General features: G+C 38.7%; 1 protein-coding gene across 1 annotated transcript; it reads left to right on the forward strand.

Annotated features, from left to right (window-relative positions):
- Nucleotides 1–16,965: 16,965 nt before the first annotated feature.
- FIBIN (fin bud initiation factor homolog) lies at nt 16,966–17,601 on the forward strand (the record flags this gene model as incomplete). Its single annotated transcript, XM_080706168.1, has 1 exon — nt 16,966–17,601. One exon carries the CDS (start codon nt 16,966–16,968, stop codon nt 17,599–17,601), a length of 636 nt encoding a protein of 211 aa, XP_080562294.1.
- Nucleotides 17,602–27,800: the final 10,199 nt, after the last annotated feature.

Genomic DNA, 27,800 nt, shown 5'->3' on the forward strand with positions numbered 1-27,800 from the left:
CAATAGGTGAATGGACATACGTAAAGCAAGGGGAGGCTGACATGACAATTTCTGTATTGCTTGGCAGATTGAAAAGGCATTAAATAAGAATTTGTGAAAGCTTTTCTTATGACTTTTGAGTTGAAATTATGGAGTTATATAATACAGACAAACAGAGGTAGAAAGGAAGAGAAGAAGGAAGGAGCAAGGGGAAGTACCATCATTAAAATGTACAGAATTGATATAAATGACTTAGAAGTCAATCCTAGAGACAATAGTGAAGGATTCTCTCCAGAAATTTATCATCTATGGGTATTAATAGTGATGAGTTGGAAGAGATTTAGTAGTAATGAATATGAAGTTTTAGGAAGAATGTAACAAAATTCATTTTCTTCTGGTGTGTGTGTAGATACATGCACGTGTGTGTGATACTGGGGATTGAACCCAGAAACATTCTACCCCCATCCTTTTTTATTTTTTTATTTTGAAAGAGTCTCACTACATTGCTGAAGCTGATTTTGAACCTGTCATCCTTCTCTCACCCTCAAGCATGGTGTGTGCCACCATGCTTGGCAACTCATTCTGTTATACTTAACTTCTAATATAGCCTCAAAGATGTATATGCTTAAATAAGTACATATTTAAATATGTATGTATTTTAATAAATAAAATGGTTCTTTAATAATAGTAAAATAAAAATTCTGAGTCAGATAATTCATTCTAGCTTAATTGACTATATTTTCCCTTTGTTTTAATATTCTGAGCACAAATTATTTGTCAGATATGTAATGGGAAAATAATTTATCCAAGTGTGTGGCTTTTATTTCCAGCTACTTAAAAATTTTTAAAGAAGCTGGGCCTGGTGGCATACACTTGTAATTCCAGTACTTGTGAGGCTGAGACAGTAAGATTGCAGGTTTGAGGCCAGCCTCAGCTACTTAGTGAGACCCTCCACAACTTAGTGAGACCTTGCTTCAAAATTAAGAATAAAAAATAGGGCTGGAGGTATAGCTAGGAAATAGAATGCCCTTGGGTTCCACCCCCAGTACTGAAAAAACATTTTTTAAGAATTTCTTAATTTCAATGATATCATCTGTATCAATTTTGTTTTTTATGAAGTATAGTTTTGATGGCATAATTAAGAAATAAATGTTTGCCTAATTTGAGTCATGATATTTATTTTATGTTTTCTTCTTGGAATTTTATAGTTTTAGGCTGAAAATTTAGACTTAAAATTCATTCCAAATTAATTTTGTATAAGGCTTAAGGTTAACTTTTGTATAATTCTGTATACAGATCAAAGTTTATTTTATTGCAAATGGATGATCAAATAATCTAACTCCACTTGTGGAAAAAAAATTATCTTTTGTCTCTGAACCACCATTACACCTCTGATAAAAAGTAATCAACCATAAATGCGAAGGTATGCTTCTGGATTCCCTATTATTTTTTATCTATCATTTTCTCCATTTTGATACCAACACAACACTTACATAGATAAGTGCCTTTCTAATATGTCTTAAAATCACATAGTATACATTACCCAAACATATCCCTTTTCCAAGTCAGTTTAACTATGTGTCATAGTCATTTAACTAGAGCCTTTGCACTTCCATGTGAATTTTAGAAACAGCTTGTCAATATGTGAATTTTAGAAACAGCTTGTCAATATCTACAAATAAAGTGGCTGGCATTTTGACTTTCAGACCCATTTTCTCAGTACAGGGAGGGCGCTGCCTCTTCATTCTTTCTCCCTGTGTGGTGGGCTGCTTTGTCCTTTCTCAGGAGTCACTGTCTCTCATTGCCTGAGGCCCAATGACTTGAAAACTTTGTTTTCAAAATGTTGTTTACTACATTGTGTTCAGAGTTTTAGCTATTTCAAGTTGAAAGGCATACTCAGCCTCTGTTACTTTTACTCTGTTACATTACTGTGTTATTTGTGCCTGAAGCACAAATGTGACTTTTTTTCCCCTAAAGGCCAGAAGTTCCACTGTAATCTGTAGGTTAATATATTCTGATGATATCTTTGGCTTTATATATTTGGGATGGCATTTTTTTTCAGGTAATGGGTGTTCTTCCTCAAATTAAAACACTCACTGTTTAGTACTCTAGGCCAGGATTCTCACATACTAAAATATCTAGAGCAAGAGTCAAACACAGAAGCATTTGCCTGCATATTGTCAAGCATGTCAAAGCCAGTCACAGCCAAAGAGCCTGGTGTTTGGTTTCATGTGGATGTCATATCCGAAAGCTTTCCTTTTGTTTCTCTGTCACCTGCTGGAGCTCAGGATCCCTGAGTATAAACCACAGCTAAGTCTCCATGCCAAGACTAATCCTGTCCTTCTCTTCAGGCAGCTTTGGAATGCAGCCATGCTGAGCCAAGGAGAGCACAAAATAGGGAATATTTTCCTCTAATTGGGGAGAGCTGTGTACATGCATTTTTATGGCATTCTGTACCCCAATATGATGTAAAATTACATTGTACCAAATTAAAAATAATTACCATCCTATAAATGGTAAGCAATTTTTTAATGATAAATCACTCTTGAGTTATTTTCAACTTGTTTATTTGATTCCTGACAGGAAAAAATTTATTTCTTTTATTGAGATCATTTTGTCCTTTTTCACTTGGCTCCTGTTTTTGAGCTAAAGCCATTGTCAAAAAACCCTTTGAAGAAAAAAAAAAAAAGAGGAAGATGACTTATCCTGGCCAGAAAGTCCCATGCTTGTCCTATCCAAACCTACACATGGACTTCAACAATGGACCCCACAATTTATTTTTTTCTTATTTTTCTATAATACTGAGGATTGAACCCAGGAGCATTATACAATCGAGCTATACCCCCAGCTCTATTTTTTATTTTTATTTTGAAACAGGTTCTCGCTAAGTTGTGGAGGGCCTCACAAATAACTAAGGCTAGCCACAAGCCTGTGATCCTCTTGTCTCAGCCTCCCAAGTACCAGGATTACAAGCATGTGCCACTATGCCCATTTCACAAGTTTGTGCATTCACCAGAATCTCTAAGTTTGGGAACACTCTTATTTTTGCATTCTCTCTATATTACATATCTTAATCCTAATATTATACTGTGCAGCCACAAGAGTGTAATTATAGGTTATGAATCTTTCCACTATTCATAAATTATAAATTGTTGTCAGTTTGTACCAGACACTGGTGTGCTTTTGGAGGAAAAGTGTTCTCTATCTTTTGTATTATTAAGAGTCATTATAAACATCATCAGTTACTTGGTTACTTGACAGACCTCCCAGGTCGCAATACTCTATTTTTAAACATTTTTTTAAACCAAAACTTATTTTTCATAGCTTTGAAAAAAATTCTTAAATTTCATTAAAACCTGCATTCTTTGCTTTTCATCTTTGAAAATGAAAAATTATTCCTTTTCTCCCATTCTCTTTGCAGAAACATACCAGGTAGACAATCACAATTCTTCCATCTTGATTAAATCAGCTCTGAAAGAAAACATTTATATTAAATGAAATGAAAACAAAATAGGTGGTAAATCACAGCAATGTGGGTTTTAAAATTTTTCCTCACACACATTGCATGATATAAATTATGTGATCGTGTTGTTCTATAGAAATGGCAGGGGCCATTTAGTTGATCATGTGAAGCAAAATTCGGGGAAACAGCAATTGTCTCAATAAATGTACAAAGGTCCCAGAAAGAAGACAAAATAAGAAGTCAAAATGCAGTTGTTGACTTACGGAAGATGGCGACCGAGAAAAGCGGGGCTTAAGAGCCCCGCTAACAACAAATCTCCATTACCACAAAATCAGCGCCTTTCATAGCCAAAAAACACCATCACCAGTGAAACAAAAAATCACCAGGCTCCAGAGAGAAAGCAGACTGAGAACAGAGCCACAGAGGAGATAACCGGCCTTGCGCCTGAGGACGCGGCAGACGCAGCAGCAGCGCCATACTGCCGGCGGCACCGGCGAATTCACCGGACGGCTACAGCAAGCCGAGGTGAACCACTGCGGAACAGCTAGGTGGGATTTCTCCGCGCAGAGAGCATCTAAAGCTCCCAGTGGCCGAGCTCAGCACACGCTGCAGGGATTCAGAGTAGATATCAAAATCAAGAAGAAAAACGCCAGCCCCATAGCCGAGGGCGTAGCAGCGGCGCCATATTGCCACCGGCGGCAGCAGCAGCAAATTCAGCGAGGCCAGTACAGCTACATCTGCGTACTCAAGAACAGTGAGTCAAATTGCGGGCCACAGAGGAGAAATCCCAGTACTGTACTACCTGGGACTTGACCCAGTGGGGGAGGGGCGGTGGCAGAGATATCACACCATAGGAGAACGTGCAACCTGGCACCCCCCACAGTCTAAAGCAGCCTCTATCGACTCTCTGGGTCGGAGACTCTGTGATACAACCCAGTAAAGGAGTAGTGGGGTCCGAGATACTACTGACTCGAGATCCAGAACACCTTAAGTGAAGTCATAGTGACCCAAGGGAAGAACCCAGAGAAGGCACCAACACCGGAAATCATGGGAAAGAGGAATAATACTGGAGCAATTAATGCCCACAACCCCACAACATCAGAACCCGATAAAACAGAAAATCAGAGATTTCTAGAAGATCAAATCAGGAAAATAACTGTAGAAATAATAGAGGTGCTTCGAAAAGAACTCAGAGAGAGCCAAAAAGAGATAAAGGATGCAATTAATGAAGTAAAGTCCTCAATTCAAAGCACAAACAACCGATTAGACCACATGGAGAACAGAATCTCGCTCTTAGAAGATGAGCAATCCAAAAATGAACGCATAGTTTCTAATCTAGAAAAAAATATCCAACAGCAGGAATCTGATATTGAAGAAATATGGGCCCATTTTAAGAGGGCTAACCTAAGAATAATTGGAATAGAGGAGGGAAAAGAAAGTGAAACCAAAGGGATCAACAATCTCTTCAAAGAAGTAATAGCAGAAAATTTTCCAAACATAGAGCAAGAGGTTGATACAAAGGTCCAGGAAACTTATAGAACTCCCTTTAGACAGGATCGGAGAAGAGGATCCCCACGCCACATAATTGTCAAAATGACCAATGTGGAAGCCAAGCAGAGAATCTTAAAGGCAACAAAAACAAAGGGCCAAGTGACATTCAGAGGCAAACCAATTAGAATCACTCCAGACTTCCCAAACCAAGTCATGAGAGCCAGAAGGGCATGGAGTAACATATTCCAAACTCTGAAAGAAAACAACTTCCAGCCAAAAATTTCCTACCCAGCAAAACTTTCAATCAAATTAAATGGAAAAATAAGAAGCTTCCATGACAAACAGAAACTGAAGGAATTTATGTCTTCAAAACCAGCACTAGAGAAAATACTCAAAGAGATTAACTACAAAGAAGAAATAGGTAACACACACCAGAACCAGAGAAACAAGAGTTTCCATCCAACAGACAATTAAGATTGGTTATCTGTGGAGATTCATTATTTATGTTCGTCTTTTACCTATCTCTAAATGGTATTGTTTGCCTTTATTGTTGTTAATTTTTAGGATTTCTAGTTGGAATATTAATATACCTTCAGATATAGCAATTGGAAATATTTTATCCCATTCTATTAGTAACTGTTAACTCTGTTTACATTGTCTTTGGATATACAATTTTTTTTTTATTTTTTAGGGAGTCTGTATACTCCTCTGTTGCCTGTGCCACTGAAATCATATCCAAGAAATCACTGCCAATTTCAATGTTGTGAGGTTTTATGACCCAGATTTTCTCCTAAAAGTTTATAGTCTTAAGATTTATATTTAGGTCTATTATCTATTTTGAGTTAATATTTGTATATGGGATTAGGTAAGGGTCCAATTTTATTCTTTTCCATGTAATTATTATTTTTAACAATATTTAGTTAAAACATTATCATTTCCACCACCAAATGTTCGTGGAAACCTTGTCAAAAATAACTTGACAATATAGGGAAGAATTTAGCTCTAGGCTTTTATTTAACTCCAATGGTTTATATATCGGCCTTTAGAATAGTACTACACTGTTTCAATTATTGTAGCTTTATATGGTTTGAAATCAGAAAATATATATCTTCTAGCTTTGTTCTTTTTCAAGATCGTTTTGGGTACCTAGACTCCATATTCCATATTAGGATAGATTTTTTTCTGAAAAATAAATATATAAATATATGATAGTTTCACCTAAAAAATAGAAAAAAAATATTCTCTGGTAAGAAAGAAAGCAAAAAGAAATATTGAAATGTTATCTTTAAGTCATCAAAAGCTTGGTATCAGACAAATGAAACTGTTATGTGAGATTATCATTTTTAATTTTAGATAAATTGCCATAATACTAGATGTCAACTACTAAGCCAAGCATGGGAGTGAGGGATAGGGAGAGAATGGGGTGGGGATTGGGTGGGGGCTGAGGAAAAGTGTGCATGTATGTCTACAAAAGTATGTATCCTACTATGATGTATGAATACAGTTCACCAATAAAAAAAAATTAAAAAAAAAAAAAAAAAAGCCGGGCATGCTGGTGCAGGCTTCTAATCTCAACATTTGGGAGGCTGAGACCTGGAGGATCGCGCTTAGCGGACAGCCTCAGCTATTTAGTAAGGTCAGACCCGGTTTCAAAATAAAGAATAAAAACGATAGGGCAGGAGGTGTAGCTCCAAGGTAGAATGCCCCTAGGTTCCATCTGCAGACCCGCAAAAACAAAAACAAAACAAAACAAAAAAAACAAAATTTTTTAAAAAGTATAAAATAGGTCTGGGAGTGTAGCCCGGAGGTAGAAGGGTTTCCAGGAAACTCAGTACTACAAAAAATAAAATAAAAATAAAACAATAAAAATCTCTAGTCATGACCTGCATTTGCAAATGTTTAAGTATATTTATACGGAATATAGAGTTCATATAATTTAATATTCTGTAAGACTTTGTATTATTTTATTCTGGCATTAAACTTGGTTTTTTTTTTTCTTAAAAAAAATGCAGTTGTTCTCTATTATTTAGATTGACAGTAATTCCTGGATTTCAGGATTTCTGGTTAACTCTACAAAGCCTTGTATATCACAAAATAAGAGTACAACACATAGAGATTTCATCTTCCTTCACCTTCCCTCCAACCCAACCAACCCCTAATACCTTCAGTAAAAAGTCCAACCACAGACATTTAGAAACTTAACCTCAAAGTCCACAGTGATGGAACATGCTGATTTTATTTTGGCAATGAAGTGCATCTACCAGAGGTTCTTGAATCTAAAGATTCTGTGTATTGGCTACTGAGGTTAAGGGGTTCGAGAGACTAATACAAATGAGAGGCTACTGGATGTAGACCTAGGATTGGCTTGTTGGCTTGTTGTGAAGTGTTCTGTCTAAAGAATGGGAGGTTAGGAGCCCCATGAGATGCTTGCAGAGTTTTCTTTCTAAAATATATATTATATTCCTTTGTAGGAAATGTAGAGAGTACACGCCAAACTAAAGAAGAGTCTAACTATTGCCCATAATCCCCCCACAGAAGCAAGCATACGACTTTTTGTCATGCTACCCTCTTTTGGTACCATCTTTTCCATGTTTTTGTTGTTTTCCTTATTAGTCATTGTTCATACAATATTGTTCCATAATCATTCCCCTCTTTTACTAGCACTATCTTTATATTTAATTTCCAGGGGATATTAAATATTTCCATACATAGATGCACCATTATTCTCATTTTCTTCTAGTTGGAGCATCTTGCCTCTTTCCAAATTTCTATTCTCAGGAACAACTCAGCAATGGATATCTTTGCTTATGAATCTTTCTATGGATTTTTGTTTCTTCCTCTGGTATGTTTCCAAGGAGCAAAATTATTAGGTCAAAAGATAGAGGAAAAACTCTAGTTTCCTGATACAAATATCCATATTACTTTGCAAAAAAATCAAACACATTTGTATCTTCATTTTTGTTATATGAGAATATTTCTTTACTTTTTTCTGTCAATGAGGCATTAATAAATATATTTCTTTATGAAAATATCATCACATTACTACTGTTGTTGGATTTTTAATACACACAAAGTTAAATACCTTATATGTTAACTAAGTGTGCAAATTTTTTTTACTGAAAACTGCCAATTCATGACTTTTCCATGTTCATCTTTTGAGATGTTTGGCTTCTTGTATTGATTTCTGTGAGCACAGTATACTTCAAGCAAATTAGCCATCTCTTATCTATTTATTATAAATAGATAAAATTTATTACAAATGTTCCGGTTCCTTTAACTGTGACTGTCATAATTTTTACATACGCTTTTATGTAATCAATTCCACAATACTTTTCTTTATCAACTCTCAACATTGTTTTGCTTGCTTTTCATTCTTTACACAGCTGCCATGGCATGCTTAACATAAGACAGGCTGTGACTCAGACTCCCTACTAAACAAATGAAGAGCTGTCATTAACACAAAATCTGCAGAAAGAGTTTATCAGTAAATAAGTATGCATCTCCTGCCTAAATAATCCTTTGCTATACTACAAAAAAAGCATTGTTGGGGAATCTTGACAACATTAATTGTGTTTCAAGTCTATACCTACTGACCTCTTGAGTCCATGGTTCAAAGTGTATGCTCAGTATTAAATTTGTAACTTCATTTATTTTAATCTTTTGTTTAATATTTCTATCAATAAATATTAACTGAGCCAGGCGAGGAGGCTCATGCTTGTAATCCCAGTACTTGGGAGGCTGAAACAAGAGAATCGCAGTTTTGCAGCCAGCCTCAGCTACTTAGTGAGATCTCCAGAAATTAGTGAGATCCTGTTTCAAAATAAAGAATAAAGAATAAGGCTGGGGGTGTAGCTCAGAGGTAGAATGTCCCTGGGCTCCATCCCCAATACCAAAAAAATAAAAAATAAATAAATATTTGCTAAAATGCCTGTTCTGAATTTGGTCAGATTGAACAGCATCCCAGTGGTAAGCAAGAACAATCCCTATATTACGATTCAATACTAAATAGCATGTTTTAGTGGGTAATGACATGGCAAGCATCTGGATGAAATTACACTTCTACCTCCATCTCTTTGACATTTGAAGTTGGTAGGGACATCAGTGATGTGAGTTGAAGAAAGTGTTAGTGTTTATTAGGAATATTTTAAAAATACACTGCAAAATAAGAAAGGAAACTGAGTTCACCCAGGAACTCGGATCTGGAAATCAGCTTTCTGAAGTGCATTCAGACTTCTGCTCCCAAAGGCAACAATGGCAAGCCCACATTGACTCATCTCCAAAACAGTCCCTATCATCCTCTTCCAGCTGCATTTCTTTAGGATTAAAAATTGTGTTTGGATTTGGATTAAAAACATAATCAAGGGCTTGTTCACTACAAGATGATTTTTTTTCAAGATCTCCAAGATCTTGAAAAAAGGATAGAGGCGGCCAAGAACCAAGAAACATAATGGAAGATGTTTCTGTTTTCTGGCAAAGAAAAGGAGAGGTGCTTTTACATTCCTTGGTACCTGCCTCAACTGACCAATGAGGGTCATCTAGCCATTGTTGGAATCCTTTGCATGTTTTGTTAAAATCAAATACAGCATAGTGCTCCAAGTAAGGAGACTCACCCACTCAGCCCTGTCATTCCTTAGTAACTTCAGTCACTGTCTCTTGGCTAAGAGTCCCATGATGCTTTTCCTGTTCCCAATCAGATAAGAATGTTCAGATCTTCAAATTGTCATAGAGCTGATAGGTGCTTTTTGTCTGCCCCCATCATACACTTCCCAGCATTTTATTCAAATGCAGGATCTGTCCCCACTCCTTCCCTCCCACAGCAGATCATACAGCTGTTTCTACTCCTGGTTTCCCTGTGTGGTTGCTGAAGAAAGTGCTGGCAAAATTAGCCTACTCTTTGTCTCATACTCTACTCTCTGCCTCTTCTGATTTTGCCAATTCTCTTGAGAAGAACTAAAGTGATAAGACTCTAATAGGCTAGAGGTTTGTGTACCCCTACAATTCATATGTGGGGATAGTCATCAATGTGATGGTGTTAGGAGATATAGACTTTGGGAGGCAATTAGGCTATGAGGGTGGAGCCCCCACATAAGGGATTATACAAGGGGAACCTCAAAGAGCTCACTTAACCATCCCACCATGTGATAATACTGCAAGAATACCATCATCTATGGGACGGAAAGTGGGCCTTCACCAGATACCAAATGTTCTGGCATATTGACCTTAGACTTTCCAACCTCCAGAACTGTGAGGAATAACTTTGTGTTGTTGATAGTCAACCAATCAGTGGGTTTCTTGTACAGCAGCCCAGACAGACTAAAACCAGAAGAAATTAAACCTTGCTCACAAAAGGAGAATAAACAAGGTCTGATTCTTCTCCAAACCTAGCTGGGTTATAACCCAGAACATGCACTTCTGACAGCAGAAAAGTGAAAATCTTTACCAGACAAATAGAAAGTCACCCTGCAGGGTGGTCTGATACTTCTGTGGTGTATAAACCATAATGCTATAGGATCATGTGTAGAGACATCTGCATATTTTACTTAGTTTGGGTCAGAAGTCTTACTTCTGAGTGACACTCCCTTCCTTCTGCACATTCTGACTTTGGAATTCACAGGGCTCTTCTCCTTCCTGCCTGCCAGAATCATCTGGAATCACTGTGAAGCCATTGCTGGCTGATTGGTAGCCAGAAAAAAAATACTCAGATAAATTATCTGGCCACTATTGAATAATAGAATTCCATAAATTCTACAATGTAGCTATCACAACAACTAACAAATATTTGCCATTCCTGTTAGGTGCTTAACTCTGCTCATCTTACATAATATAAAGGTAAATATTGAGGATCTCACAGTCTAATGGGGGAGGCAAATTAACAAGTAATCCAACAAAATGCAATTCATATTATAATACAACAGAGAATGAACTGGGGTTGTAGTTCAGTGGGTGTAGTACAGAGATGACGTGTTCAAAGCTCTGGATTCCACCCCTGCCAGCAAAAACATGAATAAAAATAAAAATAAAAATCCCAATGGGACTTCAAAACAAAAAAAGAATAGTGTCATGGTTTGAATATAAAATGTTTCTTGGAGAAGCTCATATATTGCAATGCAAAAATGTTCAGCAGTGAAATAATTGAATAATGAGGTTTCTAATCCCATTAATGTATTATAATTTGAGTGAATTGATTCTGTGGTAACAATAACAGGTAGGTTGTGACTGGAGGAGGTAGGTCACAAGGGATGTGGCGTTGGAGACCATGTCCCTTGCACACTCTCATCTTTCTCTATGCTTTCTGACAGTGTCCAGACCTCCACAGATGTGATCTTGCTCCAATAAGCTGAAAACTCTACAACTATAAGCCCCATATCAATCATTCTTCCTCTAAATTATTCTGTCGGATATTTAGAGCACTGATACAACCAGGTACCATTGAAACACTAACTACAAAGCTTTCTTGTTAAAACACTAAATAGGAAGTGATCATCTCTACCTAAGGTGCTAATAAACATTAACCAAGCACAACCAATGATCCAGTCACTATGCGAAGGTACTAAGAAGATAGAGTACATACAGCTCCTCTCCTCATGCAGGTTAAGTAAAACTGGAGATAAAAACTATAACAAATAAATACCTAAAGTATAATTATATAATTATATAGAGACAATTATATTATTATTAGAGAAAAATCTATAACAAATAAATACTTAAATTATAATTATATGATTATATAATAAAACATACTATGGGAAAAAGAACAGGATGGTATAAAAATAAATGTTGGGGGAAATTAATTACTATCCAGGATTCAAGCAGGAGCTTTCAGAGAGAATGGCACTGCGGAGAGATATGAGCCAGGACAAGGGTTGGGAAAGAAGCTTCCAGGAGGAGACATGGCTTTAAAGAAGAATTGAGATGAGATGAGGGTGTTTCTGTTTCGTTGTTTTGTTTTTAAAGAAGCCTCTGGACTAACCACAGCAAACAAAGTTGGGAGTCTCAGAATATAAATATTCAGAGACCAGAACCAGATAGGTCAAGGTTTGGTATGTCAACTAAGAAAACTGAGTTTCATTCTAAGTACAGTGGGACTGAAAAGTGAAAAACAAAACAGGACAGGAAATTCCTCCCAAATGACCCTTCTGTGGTCCAGGATAACACCTTTTGTTCTTTTTTCTATTTTGACATAGCCCAGGGACTCGGGGGATGCTGGAAATGATAACTTTCATCTCATAAAGTCTCCTTCTGGATATCTGGCTGCATAGTAGTACCCAATCTCCCAAACTCTCTTTATACTTAATGCATAGAAGCCCTCTTCTCTTTTTTATTTTTATTTTTTTCAGTACTAGAAATTGAACTCAAGGCTGCTCTACCACTGACATACATCCCCAGTCTTTGTTGTTGTTGTTGTTGTTGTTTTTGTTGTTGTTGTTGTTGTTTATGAACACTTGAGCCTTCCTAGAAGCTGGGATTACAGGCATGAGTTACCATAGCAAATTCTGGAGCCCTTTTTTTTAATAATATTTCTACTATTGCCATAATCAGAAGCAGTAAGAGACTCACAGAAGCCATTGACATGGGAATGTTAAGTAGCCTTAAACTGATAGTACCAGCCTGAATTTCTCCTTCCCTCTCTCAAGTGGTAATTGGTCCAGAGGAACAATATCTTACAGTACACTCAAAATTATAAAGGATAAGCAAGTCTTAAGCTAGCCAACCTTGCTGACACTGTGAAGCAGGGATTGTTCATGTATAAACGGCTAAGATTTGGCAATGGTGTTCATTTACTTCCTTACATGATTCCAGCCAGGACTCTTGAGGTCTTCCTTCTTTCTAACATTTATCCAGTTCTCATTTTGCCCCTTTGTTTCTGTTATTCAGTCCTAGGATCAACTGTTGCTCCATCAACAAATCATATGTTCTGATTTCACTTTTTAAAATCCTCTGTCTGACATGACTATGTTCAGACAGTTCCCCTTGCCTCATTTATTCTAGGTCAAACCTTAGAAGCCTACCTTAGTTCTGAGCCTGGTGTGCTAGCTCAAGGCAAAATTGGGCATGTATGAAATACCTACCAATAAAAATACTTTCAAAGTGAGCAAAATGAGCTATTTAATCAAAAAGCCATAATATGCTAGAGATGACTTGCACTGACTCTTTTTGTTCTTTTGGTTTTTTTGATCCTAAAGATTTAATCCAGGAGCATTCTACCTCTGATTTATATCCCAGCTTTCTTTATTATTTGCTATTAAAACAAGGTCTTGCTAGATTGCCGAGACTCTCACTACCTAATGAGCCTGTCCTCAAACCAGAAATTCTCCTGTCTCAGACTCTCAAGTACTGGGATTACAGGTATGCACCACTATGCCTGGCTTGTACTGACTCTTGAGACCTGATTTTTAGGCTTTCAGGAATTTTGTGAACCAGTTTTTAAGCACAGTCATTATTAAAAATTGAACTATTTAAATTTGTATCTAGATAAGCTATATTAAAGGAAATGTTTATGCAAATCTCAATGCTAGATTTTTTACTATTTTCTATTCTCTTAGGGTTATCTGCATCTGGCATTATATTTGTATAGGGGAATGCTATGCAATAATGAACTCTCACACTTATTTCTCCATTTTGCATTCAGTGATGTTGGCCACCGTGAGAGTATTTACACTATGAAAATCAGCTAGTGCTACAGATAAGAGCTCCCCTAAACAGCCATCTGCCAAATGCTGACCAGCACACTATCTCAGAAGGGTGGCAGTGTCTTCCAGGTGTGGTTAATGAAGACAAAGGTGTGAAGTATGGAGAATATTCATAGCTCCTTCCCTAGTTTCCACTCTCATACTGTTTCTTTCCTACATAGGAGTCTAAATTACTCAGCCATGTGGTTCATATGCAGAACTGAGGCCTTATTTTCTGAAGCCAAGCAGGTTATTCATGCCTCTGTGTATAGTATGCCTGGTTTAAAGATGGTTTCGTGATTATAATCAGGCCAATTGTCGGCATTGAGGCTGATTTGAGGGGTATGAATTTGAACTACCAGGAAATTCAACCTGTCATTCCTGCTAGACATGAATGAAGGAGCATATAGCCTCAGAAGATACAAGTGAAAGAGACTTCTCAAGAATAAATATAAGCTGCAGAAGCAGAACCAAGAAAGTGTGAGATAAAAACCATTTCTGGACAAGCCTTTGTCCGAAAACCTAATCTTAGCCTTTATGTGAATCCATGAATTTCTCTGTGCCTTTATCAGATTGAAATTTACTTCCATTTACTTGAGCAAAAATGATTTTGAATAAGGTAATTGCAGGAAGAAAATAAATACTCCTAGTGTTTTTCTTCTCATGACTTTGTGTGTTGGTGTTCCTGACTCTCCACCCAGACTTAATAGGTTGAAATTTTTATTGCACATTGTGTGTGTGTGTGTGTGTGTGTGTGTGTGTGTGTGTGTGTATGTGTGCGCGTGCATGCAGACCTGGGGATTGGATCTAGGGGCATTCTTCCACTGAGCTATACCTCCAGTACTATTTCTTTTTTCTTTTTGAAACAAGGACATACTAAGTTACCATGCACTCACCTGGAACATGCGATCTTCCTGTCTTGGGCGCCCATGTGTATACCAGGACACCTGTCTTGCATATCTTTATATCTATGTCTAACCTAACATTGTACCCTATAAGTAGGGAGCACGTGGTAAGTGCTTACTCTAAGTTTGCTTAATTGAATTGGTTTGGTTAGTAAGTCAGGGAGGAATTGTGCAAGAAGCATAATGAATCAGAGTAAATTCCTCTTCTCTTCTTTGGCCAAGCAGCCAATTTGAATCCATCTGTTGTCACTTGTGAATGTCCCAGGGAAAAGGGAATGAAGCAATACAACTTGTGAGTCCAACCATCCTGTATCCAAATTAGACAAGGTTGTAGTTTTCTGCTGGAACAGAGTGAAAATTAGCCTTGGTCTTCTAGTTGGCATAAACATGAAGAAAACTCCTTTGGTCTGTATTTTTATGGTGCTAAGTATCTGAATAAGAACCAAAATGTGCAGTCAATATGTCTCAAAAAAATCTATGTGTGTGATAACCAAACTCCAAAAAATCCAGTTATTTAACCAGACTTTTTCCATCTACCCACATTTAGGTTGTATGTCAATGAAGCAATGACAACTGGTGTGACAGTCCCAGTATTATGTGTCACGGGGTCTCTGAATAAAACCAGTCCCTTAGGACTCTAAGAAGGAGACAGGGATAAAATTGGCAAATCAGCGTGAGTGGCTCAATTATATTTCAAGGCAGAAAGATCAGGTAACTATGGAAAGAAAAGTGCTGTTCTTATGCCTACCTATGTCCTGTTTTCTTTGCAGCCGTATTTGCTACCCTACATACAATACCTGTTATCTGTTCATGTTTATTTGCTTCTCTCTCCATTTCCCAGAACAAAAATACTAGAAGGACTAGAATTGGCCTCTGTTTCTGTTCACTGCTATATTCTCAGTACCTAAAATAAAACCTAGCACATAGTAAGTGCTGGATAAATACTTATTGAGCTAACAAATGGGCTGTAGGATGGACATGTGCCAATCAACTGATACATGAGAAACTAAAGCGTCCTGGTGAAAAAATAATAAAGCATTTTTAATTCAACTAAAGCCCATGTACTTTGATGGCTCAACTACAGTCTGTGCAACTACAAACAATTTGCTTAACATTCTACCATTTCACTTTTCCATCTGGAAAATGAGGATAATTGTGCCAGCCCTACATTCTCCCAAAAGTTTCTAAGCATCTCGAGAGGCAGTAGCTATAGTTTTAGGTTAAAGATTCAGTGTAGGAGGTTTAGATGGCTGGCTTTTCACAAAATTAAACAATAATCTCACTTGGTCTTTTATGTATATAACTAGTACAATCTCATTTTTAATTTGGGCTTTATACCCATTAGCAACTATGAATTAATTTCCTATGTTCCTATTGCTTTCAAAGTATTGTTTTTATAAATTTTAGCTAACCATCCATTTCTAAACAAAACTACCATTTCTGACACTTCAAATTTGCTTTTTAAGTTTTTAGCTTTGAAGGTGAGCTGAGTGTGGTGGTGCATACTTGTAATCCCAGCATGTGGGAGGCTGAGACAGGAGGATCTTAGCTCAGGGACAGCCTCAGCTACTTAGTGAGGCCCATTGCAACTCAGTGAGACTCTGTTTCAAAATAAAGAATAATAAAAAATAGGGCTGGGGGTGTAGCTCAGAAGCAAAATGCCCCTGGATTCCATCCCTAGTACTGACCAAAAAAAATTAAGATAAATATAGGCATTCTGAACAAAGCCAGTCTCACTCATGTTTATTTGAATGTGTAAAATGACATTTCTCCAGAGTAATCATTCCCCTGCCCCCAAAACGTTAATAGCAACTCAGGTTCTTTTTGCCGTGGAAATTCTATTTTTCTTCTTCTCCTTTTCCCCTTCACACTGAATTCTGTTTTGCAGGGTCTCCCTTCCAAACTTTAAAAGAGGCCCTGTACCTTTAATAACAGAGACCTGGTGAGAGGTTTCTTTCCAAACTTGTTCCCTGGCTTCCAAGTGACGAAACCAGCTGTAATTTGAGAGCCTAGAGATCCTAAGGATATCTTTAGCCAAAGGAAAAGCTCCTTATTCCCACCCAGTCCAGAAGTTGAAATAGTGTCAGAAAGCAAGAGCCTTTCTCTCTGGATGCATGCTCCATCTCCCGGGACAAGGGGAGAGTGGAGGGGCCACCCAGCCAGCACCAAACAGAGCCCTGGAGGAGGGGTTCTCTGCCTGGGCCTCCGAGTTCCAGCCACCAGCCACTGCTCAGTGCGGTGCATCCTGAGCTGCGGGACCAGCTACCCAGCCGCGGTTGTCCGCAACCACATGAAGCTTGCTGAGCAGCAAGGACCAGGGTGCAGCGAGCCAGCTGGGACTGAGGAGGACGCTGTCTCGGGGAGGCACTGACTCCCAAAGGGGACCCAATTCCTTGTTCCTGGGCAAAAAAACAAGTCTACTCCTGGAGGGGATCTCAGGTCATTCTGAATATCCACGATGGTGTTTTTGAAGTTCCTCTGGATGGGTTTTTTCTGGCACCTGTGTCAGGGCTACTTTGATGGTCCTCTTTACCCAGAAATGTCCAACGGGACCCTGCACCACTACTTCGTGCCCGACGGAGACTATGAGGAGAATGATGACCCCGAGAAGTGCCAGCTGCTCTTCAGGGTGAGTGACCGGCGGCGCTGTTCCCAGGGGGAAGGAAGCCAGGCCAGCGGCTTGCTGAGTCTCACCCTACGCGAGGAGTTCACGGTGCTGGGCCGCCAGGTGGAGGATGCGGGGCGCGTCCTGGAGGGCATCAGCAAAAGCATCTCCTACGACCTGGACGGGGAGGAGAGCTATGGAAAATACCTGCGGCGCGAGTCCCACCAGATCGGGGACGCATACTCCAACTCGCACAAGTCCCTGGTGGAGTTGGAAAGCAAGTTCAAGCAGGGCCAGGAGCAGGACAGTCGTCAGGACAGCAGACTCAACGAGGACTTCTTGGGGATGCTGGTGCACACCAGGTCCCTGCTGAAAGAAACGCTGGACATCTCTGTGGGGCTCAGGGACAAGTATGAGCTGCTGGTCCTCACCATCAGGAGCCATGGGACCAGGCTAGGTCGGCTGAAAAACGATTATCTTAAAGTATAGATGGAAGGGGACCAAAATGATGCCCCGTTGTGGAGGGTGGGGGGACAGGGCAATGGTTAAATATTCCCTTAGACTTATTAATTTTTTATATCCAGGTTTGCACTTGGAGAATGAATCCAAGTGATTGGATTCATTGGATGTTGAGAAGTTGAATGGTTTGTTTGGGGTTTCAGGTTCTGTACATTATTTATAAGATTGTTAAGGATGTATCACAGGTAAAGAACAGTTTAAAGCAATGCTCTCTATCTTTCCTAGGGGGCTTTATAACTTTGCAGAGATGCTTGTTTCAGCCTCAGCTAAAAGGAGACAGCATGTGCAGTAGGACTGATTAAACTTCTCCATCCTAGAGTTTATTTGGATGCACCCAAGTTGCCTAGAGCAGAGCTCCTTTCCCACTTTCAGCCTCTCTCTTGAGCTCTGAAAGCTGAGGTGCCTGTTTATCAAATGAGGTCCAAGGTTCTGTTCTGCATGCCTGTCAGCCATGGAAGTTGCTTGTTTCTTCTCCTTTTTTCTCTTTTATTTATTAACCATAGTCTGCGAGTTGTTTTTTGTTTTGTTTTTGTAAAAAATAATTGTGGAGAAGCTATGTGCAAATGAATCCTCCTTTGCAGAAAGAGCTGCAAGGGTCCTCTGTGGGCTGCATGTGAGTTCAAGTGGCAACATTTAAGAAGTCTAAGCTTTGCAGTCGTTGCCAACTGTGTTGATTCGATTATCTGTTATGTCTCCTTTTATGTCTGTGCTTTGTCATCAGTGCTACAATTACAAAGAAGTAGAAGGATTTTTGAACCCTCCCACCTAACTGATTTAGGTTATCAGTGTATTCTTTCTCACTGGGGAGTTTTGTTTCTTTTTGCTTACTGGCATATTGTACTTCAAAGAGGGGGTATTCTAATTCTAATAATTCCTAGCTAAGTTTTATTATTCATCCAATAAATATGTTTTCATATAATACTGGCTTATTTTCTAATTTATAGCTTTATCCTTCAAATTTCAAAGAGGGGCCGAAGAAAAGGAGAGAAGATGGGACTTAAGCCAGTTTACCTAGAGTGTGATAAAGATGGAAAAAAGATACTCTGCTTTTAGAATTTTTTTCTCCCTACCCCTCCCCCCTTACTGTCCTTAAAGAAATAAAATCTAGCCTGTGCTGGAAACTTAAATTTGATCTCTGCTGGACTACTTAAAAACTCGAATTTTCTCCAGTTTCTTCCCATAGATTTAACTAGAATAGTATATGACAAGGATTATACCTTATATGCCCTCATCTGGCAGAGGGATCCCTAATTTAGAGAAATCACAAAAATGTTTAGTGATTTTCAACCTAGTTCCATGTCATTGAATCAATAGCTGTAAAAGATGAAAATGCACTTTATTTCATGTCTTCCCCTGGCCAATCACCCTCACCTTAACTATGTCCCCCTTACACACACACACACACACACACACACACACACACACGGGAAATAAATGATAAATGTTCATATTCTTCTGTTAAGCAGAGAGCTGTTCTCTCTCTCTCTCTCTCTCTCTCTCTCTCTCTCTCTCTCTCTCTCTCTCTCTCTCTCTCTCTCTCCATTTTTCCCTCCCTCCCTCTGTCCCATATATGAGGATACCTGTTTCTATTTCTATGAAGTTCTAAGGTCTTCCTATTACAGCAGGGGAAGCTGACATCTGTAAGACTAAGTGACTGATCCTAGCTAATTGTTACAGTCCCAGGTCTCTTAGAATTATTTATAGGATATACCCATATTGCTCTTTTTTCAAGGATACTGAGAGATAAGAGAGCATGGTTGGAGGCGGGATCCTTCACTTAATTCTTTCTTAAAATAAAAAGCACAACTTAGGGAATAGCACTTAAGATCCTCACTTATGATGTCCTTTCATCATTCAGGTGTCAGGTTTGAGCTGCCTTCCTGATTTGTGTGGGAGAATGAGTCAAATGATCTCTTAACAAGGTTTACTTCTTTATAAAAGAAATGGAGAAAATAACAGTAAAAGCGAAGACTGTGGTTGCAAGCTTGAAGTCACAGCCCTTCCTGCTTCAAAATTGTCATAGCATTCACTTCAAAGGGCTCAGGTCTCATCCACAGGCATATCAAATGTCATCTCTGATGTTCACATCTGCACTATGGAGACACTGGACATGTATTAGGACTGAAAACTTACTTCCTCCTGTATATTGATTTTAATTGATTGGCAATAGTTTCATACAATATTTTGCTGTGAAAGATTAAGAGGAACAGAAATAGAGAATGCTGTCCCATTAGAGCCATCTTCCCTGGGTGCAGGAAGGGGAGTAGTGACACATCTGCCATAAATTTAAAAACCCTGAAATAGATTACATATGAGGTTCTTTCCAGTGCTCTCATTCTACAATTCTTACAAACCAAAATGAGATTATCTGGCATTGAATCACTCCATTCAAGACGAGATGTGCTTACAGCCAGCAACTCCACAGGCCTTATGTAAATGCCCCCCACTTCTAGGTGGGGAGAGGAGAGAGTCCCCTGACAACTAGCCCAGAGGGTTTTTCTGAGGCTCATGGTGGGAAGTCAGCTGCACTCAGCTCTTCCCTCCCCACGCCCTCCATAGTCTCACTAGACTGATGATTCCCCACTAAAGCAGTGGTCTTTTGTTTCCTAGACCACGAAACATATCTGAACAAAACCACACGCTGTCTTCTATAAAAAATCCACTCTCAAACATCCATACAATGTAGGATGTGAATTGTTTTTGTAAATATTTGTTGGCCTCTTAATCCATACCAGGCACTGAGCTAAATTGTAGGTAATTCTGTGATGTTAAAAGCCTTTTTTTTTTTTTCATATATGGACAAAAGTTGAAAAAGCCTCTAGGAGTTTCATTTGAAGGGGGTACTGGGGATTAAACATCAAGACATTCTACCTCTATGCTATATCCCCAGCTGGTTTTAAATTTTTTATTATGAAACATTGTCTCGTTAAGTTGCTGAGCGTCTTACTAAATTACTATCTCTGAACCTGCAATTCTCCTGTCTCAGGCCTCCCAAGAACTGGGATTACAGGTGTGTGCCACGATGTCCAGCTGTGTGAGAAATTTTATATGAGGCAGTAATACATTTCAAGCACTTACAACAATATCTGAGACAGACAGAATCCTAAATAAATGTTAGTTGTTGTTATTACTGGTGTTTATTATTGTCATTGGGGCCCAAGAAATCCTAGGTACTTTTCTGAAGGCTAAAACTGTATTAGCTTATGTACTTCACTGTGCTAGTACTTTTCATTCATTAATGGCTTTCAGTTTTTATTGATCATATTACCTAGCAAGATATATGACCATATAAAGGGTTAGGGGTCTACTGGGACCTCCAGACATCCACTTCAGAAGCAGTCTAGATGCCTGACGCTGTCTAGCAGTCAGAAGATTGGCTTCCTGTGTTTATTTAATTTTTATTGATACCTTCTTTGTGAGAATCATTGTTCAATAATACAAATTGGACTCTCCTTCTGAGCATGCATAATTATTTTGAAGTGTTCTTTAGGTACGTATCTATCTGGGGTTTGTTGATGAAAGACACCAGGCTAGTTGAGCCTCAGCAAGATCCAAGCCAGGTCTGAGAAAGTCATCAGAAGCGATCAAAAGTCGACAGGTGGTGTGCGCAGCAACACCATGGAGGCTGGCCAATAGCGCACATCATTTTCATTGCCTTTTAAACTCTCATTTACAACTCTGCCAAAGAAACTTTCTGATGGAAGCTGTGAAACTTATAAGCGATTTTAATAGTCATAAAAATGTCCATGAGAGCCACTAACAATATGAAATCACTCAGAAGGTGATTTTCTTAGGGCATTTTTCAGGGAACAATTATTAAAATCTTCTTGAAATGGAATATTACTTGGGTAGAAAATAAAAATGCTAGAATATGGATAATAGAATGTGGTTTATACATGGATTAATACAAGAGAGAAAATAATTGGAAGCATAAAACGTTTTGATTAGAAATAGACTATAGACATGTGTAACAATAATTTACCAGTATACAGGGATATATTTTATAAACAATCTTAATAACTTTAAAATTGGCTGGTCCTAAAGGAATATTATTTCTAAAGTCAGGATTTCAATGACTATATTAGTCATCATCTTTTTTTTTTTTTTTTTTTTTTGGTTGGTTGATTGATTGGTTGATTGGTTGGGCGGTTGGCAGTCTACCTCTGAGCTACACCCCAGCCCTTTATAAAATTATTTTTGTTTTGAAGCACTGTCTCTCTAAGTTGCTGAGACTGTCCTTAAACATAAGATCCTCTTGTCTCAGCCTCCAAAGTATTGGTATTACAGGCATGCACCATCAGGCCTGGCTTATTTAAAATAGATACTTTTTCAGGTGCTGCCATTCAAGGTAACCAGGATAGAAATAGTGCATGAACACATGAGAACACTGACACCTAAACAAAGATTTAGAAGATGGCTCTGTGGGGGACTAGAAAATGCACAGGTTTCCATGGGAGCTCAGCAAGAGCCTAAAATAAGGGTAAAATAATTGATTAGCATAATTATGCATTCAATAGGAATAAAGATTTTAGTGTTGTTGCTAATGTTTTTATCTTTTCAATAACATTTTAAGTTACAACTGATGGGTGTTAATAACATGGATAAACAAAATAAGCACAAAGAAGACAAAATCATATTATCAAACTCCAGTCATAAACCCATTATGTGTGTGTGTGTGTGTGTGTGTGAGAGAGAGAGAGAGAGAGAGAGAGAGAGAGAGAGAGAGAGAGAGAGAGAAGAGAAGAGAAGAGAAGAGAGAGTTATTGTTGTTTTGTTTTGTTTGTTTTGAAACATGGTCTTGCTAGAGTCTGACTTCATTGCTGAGGCTCTCCTTGAACCTGCAATCTTCCGATCTCAGCCTCCCAAATGTGTACAAATATGTTCCTTTCATCTCAGAAAAAAAAACACATGTCACGCTTTCCAGCCTATTCTTGAACTGATCTAATTCCACAGCTCCTGGTTCCGTTTTGTCTTTTTCTTCATTTGGATTTGATGTTAGCATTGCTTCCCACTGATTTCAGGTCATCTTCCTCCCCTCACCCAAAGGAGCAGTAAATACATGAATGGGATACAGCTCTTCTATCTGGCCCTGTAAGGTAATATTGACCTTTCTGACTTTAGAGTCTAATTCTGACCCACCAGTCTAAGCTCTGGCTCTCCTCTTTGATGGGCTAAAATAGAGAACTATGGAAGTGGAGATTGCACTACACTACAGGCACGCCTCATGTGTTCAACTAATGCTGAAAATAACTAAGATTGCATTAAAGCTTAAACATCTCTTTATCACCACTGTATCTCTATTCATTCTGTTTGTTTTAAAGAGCTTGTCTACCTAAGTTTTATTTAAATATAATTTTCTTCTGAGGAATGCAATGACTTTAGAATCTTAGATTGCCTTGGATTCAGTACATTCTATTTTGACTCTATCTAGCACTCAGTTTGGTGGCTTATATATTTCACCATCTCCTTCTTTTGATTTTCTATGAGAAACAGAAGATATTTTGTATGTCAACAGCTAACTGTTTATGGAAAGGAACCTGACGGCTCTGATTAATGAAGTAAAGTCTCCATGCTCCAGGGTTGGCAATAATGGCTCGCATTTTCCAGTTGTGAAAAGTTTCCTCCTGCAGGCAGTTAGTGAAATGTGTTTCCTGAATATCTTCTCTTGCTTTGATCTTTGCCCAACACTCATCCCAAGACCATGCAACTGGAGCGCTCCACTCAACTTTCAAAATGTACATTTTTCTGGCAGCCACACGGAGCCAACCACTGGCATTTTCCACAAGATTCTACTACGAATTAAATTATAAAGAGCAGAAAAACTAGTGGGTTTGCTTTGCTTTGCATTGTATTTTTGCCTCCCTAGCGAGGGTCGCTTTTATCCTTCCTCTGTTCTCATCTGCCTCCTGCCTCTGCCAAGCTCTTTCCCTCTCATTCTCTCCTCTCTTCGTAGTATAGAATCAGTGTTGGGAGCATGAGAAGTAGAGGCAGAATCTAATTCACCTTGTGCTTCTGCAGTTTATTAGCTGGGCAATCTGAGATAACTATGTAACCTTCAAAAGCCTCAGTTTCCTCCACCACTGAGTGGGGAATGCAATGCATTCGTTGCAGGATTCTTGTGCGGATTTGATAAGCATGCCTGACAATACTGAGCAAAACTGTAACTATTCTCACACCAGGTGGCAATGTGGAGCTCTGCAGGAGACCTTTTCTTTTCCTTCTCTTTCTGTCTTTCTTTCCTTCTTCCTTTCTTTCTTCCTTTTTTCAGTGAAGATTGAACCCAGAAATATTCTACACTGAGTCACACCCCCACTCCTTTCTTTCTTTCTTAATTTTATTTTGAAACAGTCTCACTAAGTTTTTGAGGGTCTTGCTAAATTACTGGTGCTGGTTTTGAATGTGCAATCCTCCTGTCTCAGCCTCCTAAATACTGGGATTACATTTGTATGCCTCTACGTCCAGCTGAGACCCTCTTTAAAAAGGAATATTTGGCTAGGCAGGGTGGCAAACACCTATAATCCCAGTACTTGGGAGTCTGAGACAGGAGAATTGTAGGACTGAGACCACCCTCAGCAACTTAGGGAGACTCTGAGCAACCTAATGAGACCTTGTTTCAATACAAAACAAAAAAACAAACAAACAACAACAAAAAAAAAACTTAAAAAGGGGTAGGGAGATGGCTGGGGATATAGCTCAGAGGTAGAATGCTCCTGAGTTGAATTCCCAAAACCAAAAGAAAGTAAGGAATATTTGGTGTGTTCTTCAATTGAAATGAAAAAGTAGCTTATTTCAAATAAGCCTTAGACATTCTATGAAGCAGCCTTCATCTCTCCATTCTAAATTTCTCAGAAGCCAAAGATGTGTTTGTTCCCATCCACATAAGAGAAATTTTATGTATGTGTTTATACTACAAACATCCTGTCCTTATTTGGCCAAGATGATGAATGCTGAAATAACAGAACTTGCTTGCTCTTCGGTTTTTTTGTTTGTTTGTTTGTTTGTTTTTCGGGTCTGGGAATGGAACCCAGGGGGATTTTGACCTCCGAGCTACACCCACTGCCCTATTTTTTATTCTTTATTTTGCAACCGGGTCTCACTGAGTTGCAGAGGGCCTCACTAAGTAGCTGAGGCTGTCCGCGAACCGCGATCCTCCAGGTCTCAACCTCCCATATGCTGGGATTACAAGCATGTGCCACCACGCCCGGCGGCTCTTCGGTTCTGAGTGTTAACAGTGCCTTTGCTTTATGCCTTGAACATGGGGAACACCTATGGAAGAAAACCAGAAACTCAAGTCAAGAGACAGCTACAGTAAGGGAACTACCAAAGCCTAGCAATAAGGCTACCATGTGAGAGAGAATAAGAATATTAATTTCTAACATCTATTGAGTGATAACCACATATTGAGTCCTGGGTATCCTGGAATCCTCTAGTTTTTAGATCCATAAGACAGAGAAACCAAACTTCAATAGTGGTGACAGTCTCTAAGTGATTGCAATGTGCAAAGCATTAGGGAATTATCTTTACAGAACCCCAAACAACCACTGTGTGATATGGTGCTCTGACTGCCTGGGAGGACTGTCGTCTGCAGGCATTAGTTTGCCAGAGATGAACAGAATGATCCAAGCCCTATTTTAGCTCTGATGGCAGCAGTGTTCACTGAGAGTGTCTGTGGACACGAACAGGCAATTCAGAAGATGTATTGAAATGGGATGACAGCTTAGTAATTCTCTTGCCTTCATCTCTTCCTGTACCCTCTACTTGGGCAGCAAGGGAAGAGGCCTTAACGCAGCTGAATGAGACCTCAGAACAGGGCATGGGGCCCCTCCAACATATGCCCAGAAAAGACTTGACTCTGCACACTCCTTAACACAAAATCAGACAATTAGGCCAAGTGAGCATTAATATGTGGATATAACTAGCTATTAATGTAAAGAACAAATAAAAATATTACTTTTCTAGGTTAAAAGCATTTGGGGCATTTGGAAAACTTCAAAAATAATTTTTAACTGGCTCAAACAAAACCTCATTCAGGAATAGAAATTGGCAGAGGCCTTACTAATGATAAATACTTATCCTATAATCATATTTTCCATAAACTTTCTAATTTCCAAGAGTTTCATCATTTAAAAAAATTGTAGACAGAAAAATCTGAAAACACAGTCTGCAATAACAGCATAAAATTAACAGGATGTCAGAGTTTATGGATTTTCCCATTTCCTCTGTAAAAATCTTACCATTACCAAAATGTGTAACCACCACGTCTGCCTTTAAACATCATTTTAAGAAAATGTCTTTCAAAGAAGTTATTGATTCATTTTCCTATTCATTCAACTAACATTTACTCAGGACCTATTATGCACAGCTGCTACACTACATTGCAAAGATATTAGCAGTAATAAAAATATATATATTTCATGCTATATATTATGTGCCAGGAGCATCATTCTAAATGTGAACACAGGCCATGTAACAACCCTTTATGATGGTGCTCATACACTGCTCAGTTGCCTGCCTAGGGTGTTACTAATGCCTTTGGAGGCCTTTTCTATTGCTCCCTGTGATCTGTAGTCCTACTACAGCCTCACCTCTTGTTACCAGCAATTGCTATCTAGTCTGTCCTGATCTCTAATGGAACCGTAATTCTGGAAGGATCAGGACATTTTCCAACCAGGAGTTCAGAAGAATATAGAGAAAAGTTTCCTCAGGAATTCCAGGAGCTACATAAAACACACTTTGAGTTAACCTGAGAATGATATTAGAATAAATTAGTCAGAGGCTTAAGTTTCTAGGATTGAGCCAACCAACTTGAGAGTACAATTCAAGATTTCAAAATTGTGTTAACCTCTGACAGACTTGAATAGTAATAAAACCATACTTGTAATTGCATCCCTAGCTAGAGTTTTGGCTACATGATCTGATAACACTGGAGCTAGAAATAACCTTAACAGATGCAGAGGCTGAGGCCTAAGCAGGCAAAGAAATTCTTCCCAGGTCTTATAAACTCCTAGTGTTAAGAGCAGGGCTGGGCATGGTGGCACCTGTCTACAATCCCAGCTGCTTAGGAGACCGAGTTCAATATCTAGCACTTGGTAGAAACTCAATAAATATATTTGAACAATGAATGAATGAACTCTTAGGTGGAGACTTTATACTCAGCACTAGGTGAGATATTTTATATAATAAATAACAAGCCTGAAGAACACCCAGTTGGAAAAAGAGCAAAGAGAGAATGACGTGAAAAGGCCCAACCAAAAATCAAATCCATGCTTCGCACTCACCCCTCTGCTCATTAAAGGTGCAGAAGAGAAGAGTCTTAATATACATCCCTTCCTACTAACCCTGGACATTCTCATAAAGATCTGACCACATGCAAATTTGAAAGTCCAAACACTAAGTTATTTTAGGGATGGAATAAAAGGTACTTTATATCTTTTTCCCCCTCTACAAAAACAGCTGAAACAGACTTTCCTAACTCATTCCCAAAAGCTTCATGTTTGGGCAGAGTTCAGTCCTGGAAGGCCTCACTCTTGGAGAAGAAGGCCTGAGAAAGTCATTAATGGGAAGAGAAAGCCCCAGAATGGAAATGCACAGGGAAGATGGAAAGTCAATTGTTTTTTTTCTTCCAGATGATCCATCTGTCAACAACAGGAAGTTGAAGCCAAGCAAACCACCTCAAGGACAGTATCTCATATGCTATTATAAACTTAAACATAGTTTAAAGTGGGGCTCTGGACACAGTCTGCCTAGCCTTGAATCTGGGTTCCTATCCTTATTATCTGGGCTGTGATAAGTAACTGAAACTTCCTTGGCCTCAGCTTTCTCCTCTGTAAATAGGATAATGGTCCTCATTTCACAAGATCTGAGAAAAGCCAAATTAAAAAAATAGATTGTCAAATTGCTCTGAGATATGTTTAAACTCTTTCATTAGCTGAAAAGTAGTATGAATCAAGCAGTCTTTTTATTATTGGTACATTATAATCACACATCTTGATGAAGTTCAGGGTGATAAAAGCATACATGTACACAATACTAGTAGAGTCTCTCCCCAGTTTCCACCCCACTTCCTTTCCCTCCCCAACTCCCCATGCTCAACAAGCAATCTTTATACTTTTAACATATCAAAGCAAATGATTAACACCAAGTAGTTCTCTTCCTTCTTGTCTGCATAG

Source organism: Muscardinus avellanarius (genome assembly GCF_963383645.1).
Source record: "Muscardinus avellanarius genome assembly, chromosome: 1".
Classification (NCBI taxonomy): domain Eukaryota; kingdom Metazoa; phylum Chordata; class Mammalia; order Rodentia; family Gliridae; genus Muscardinus; species Muscardinus avellanarius.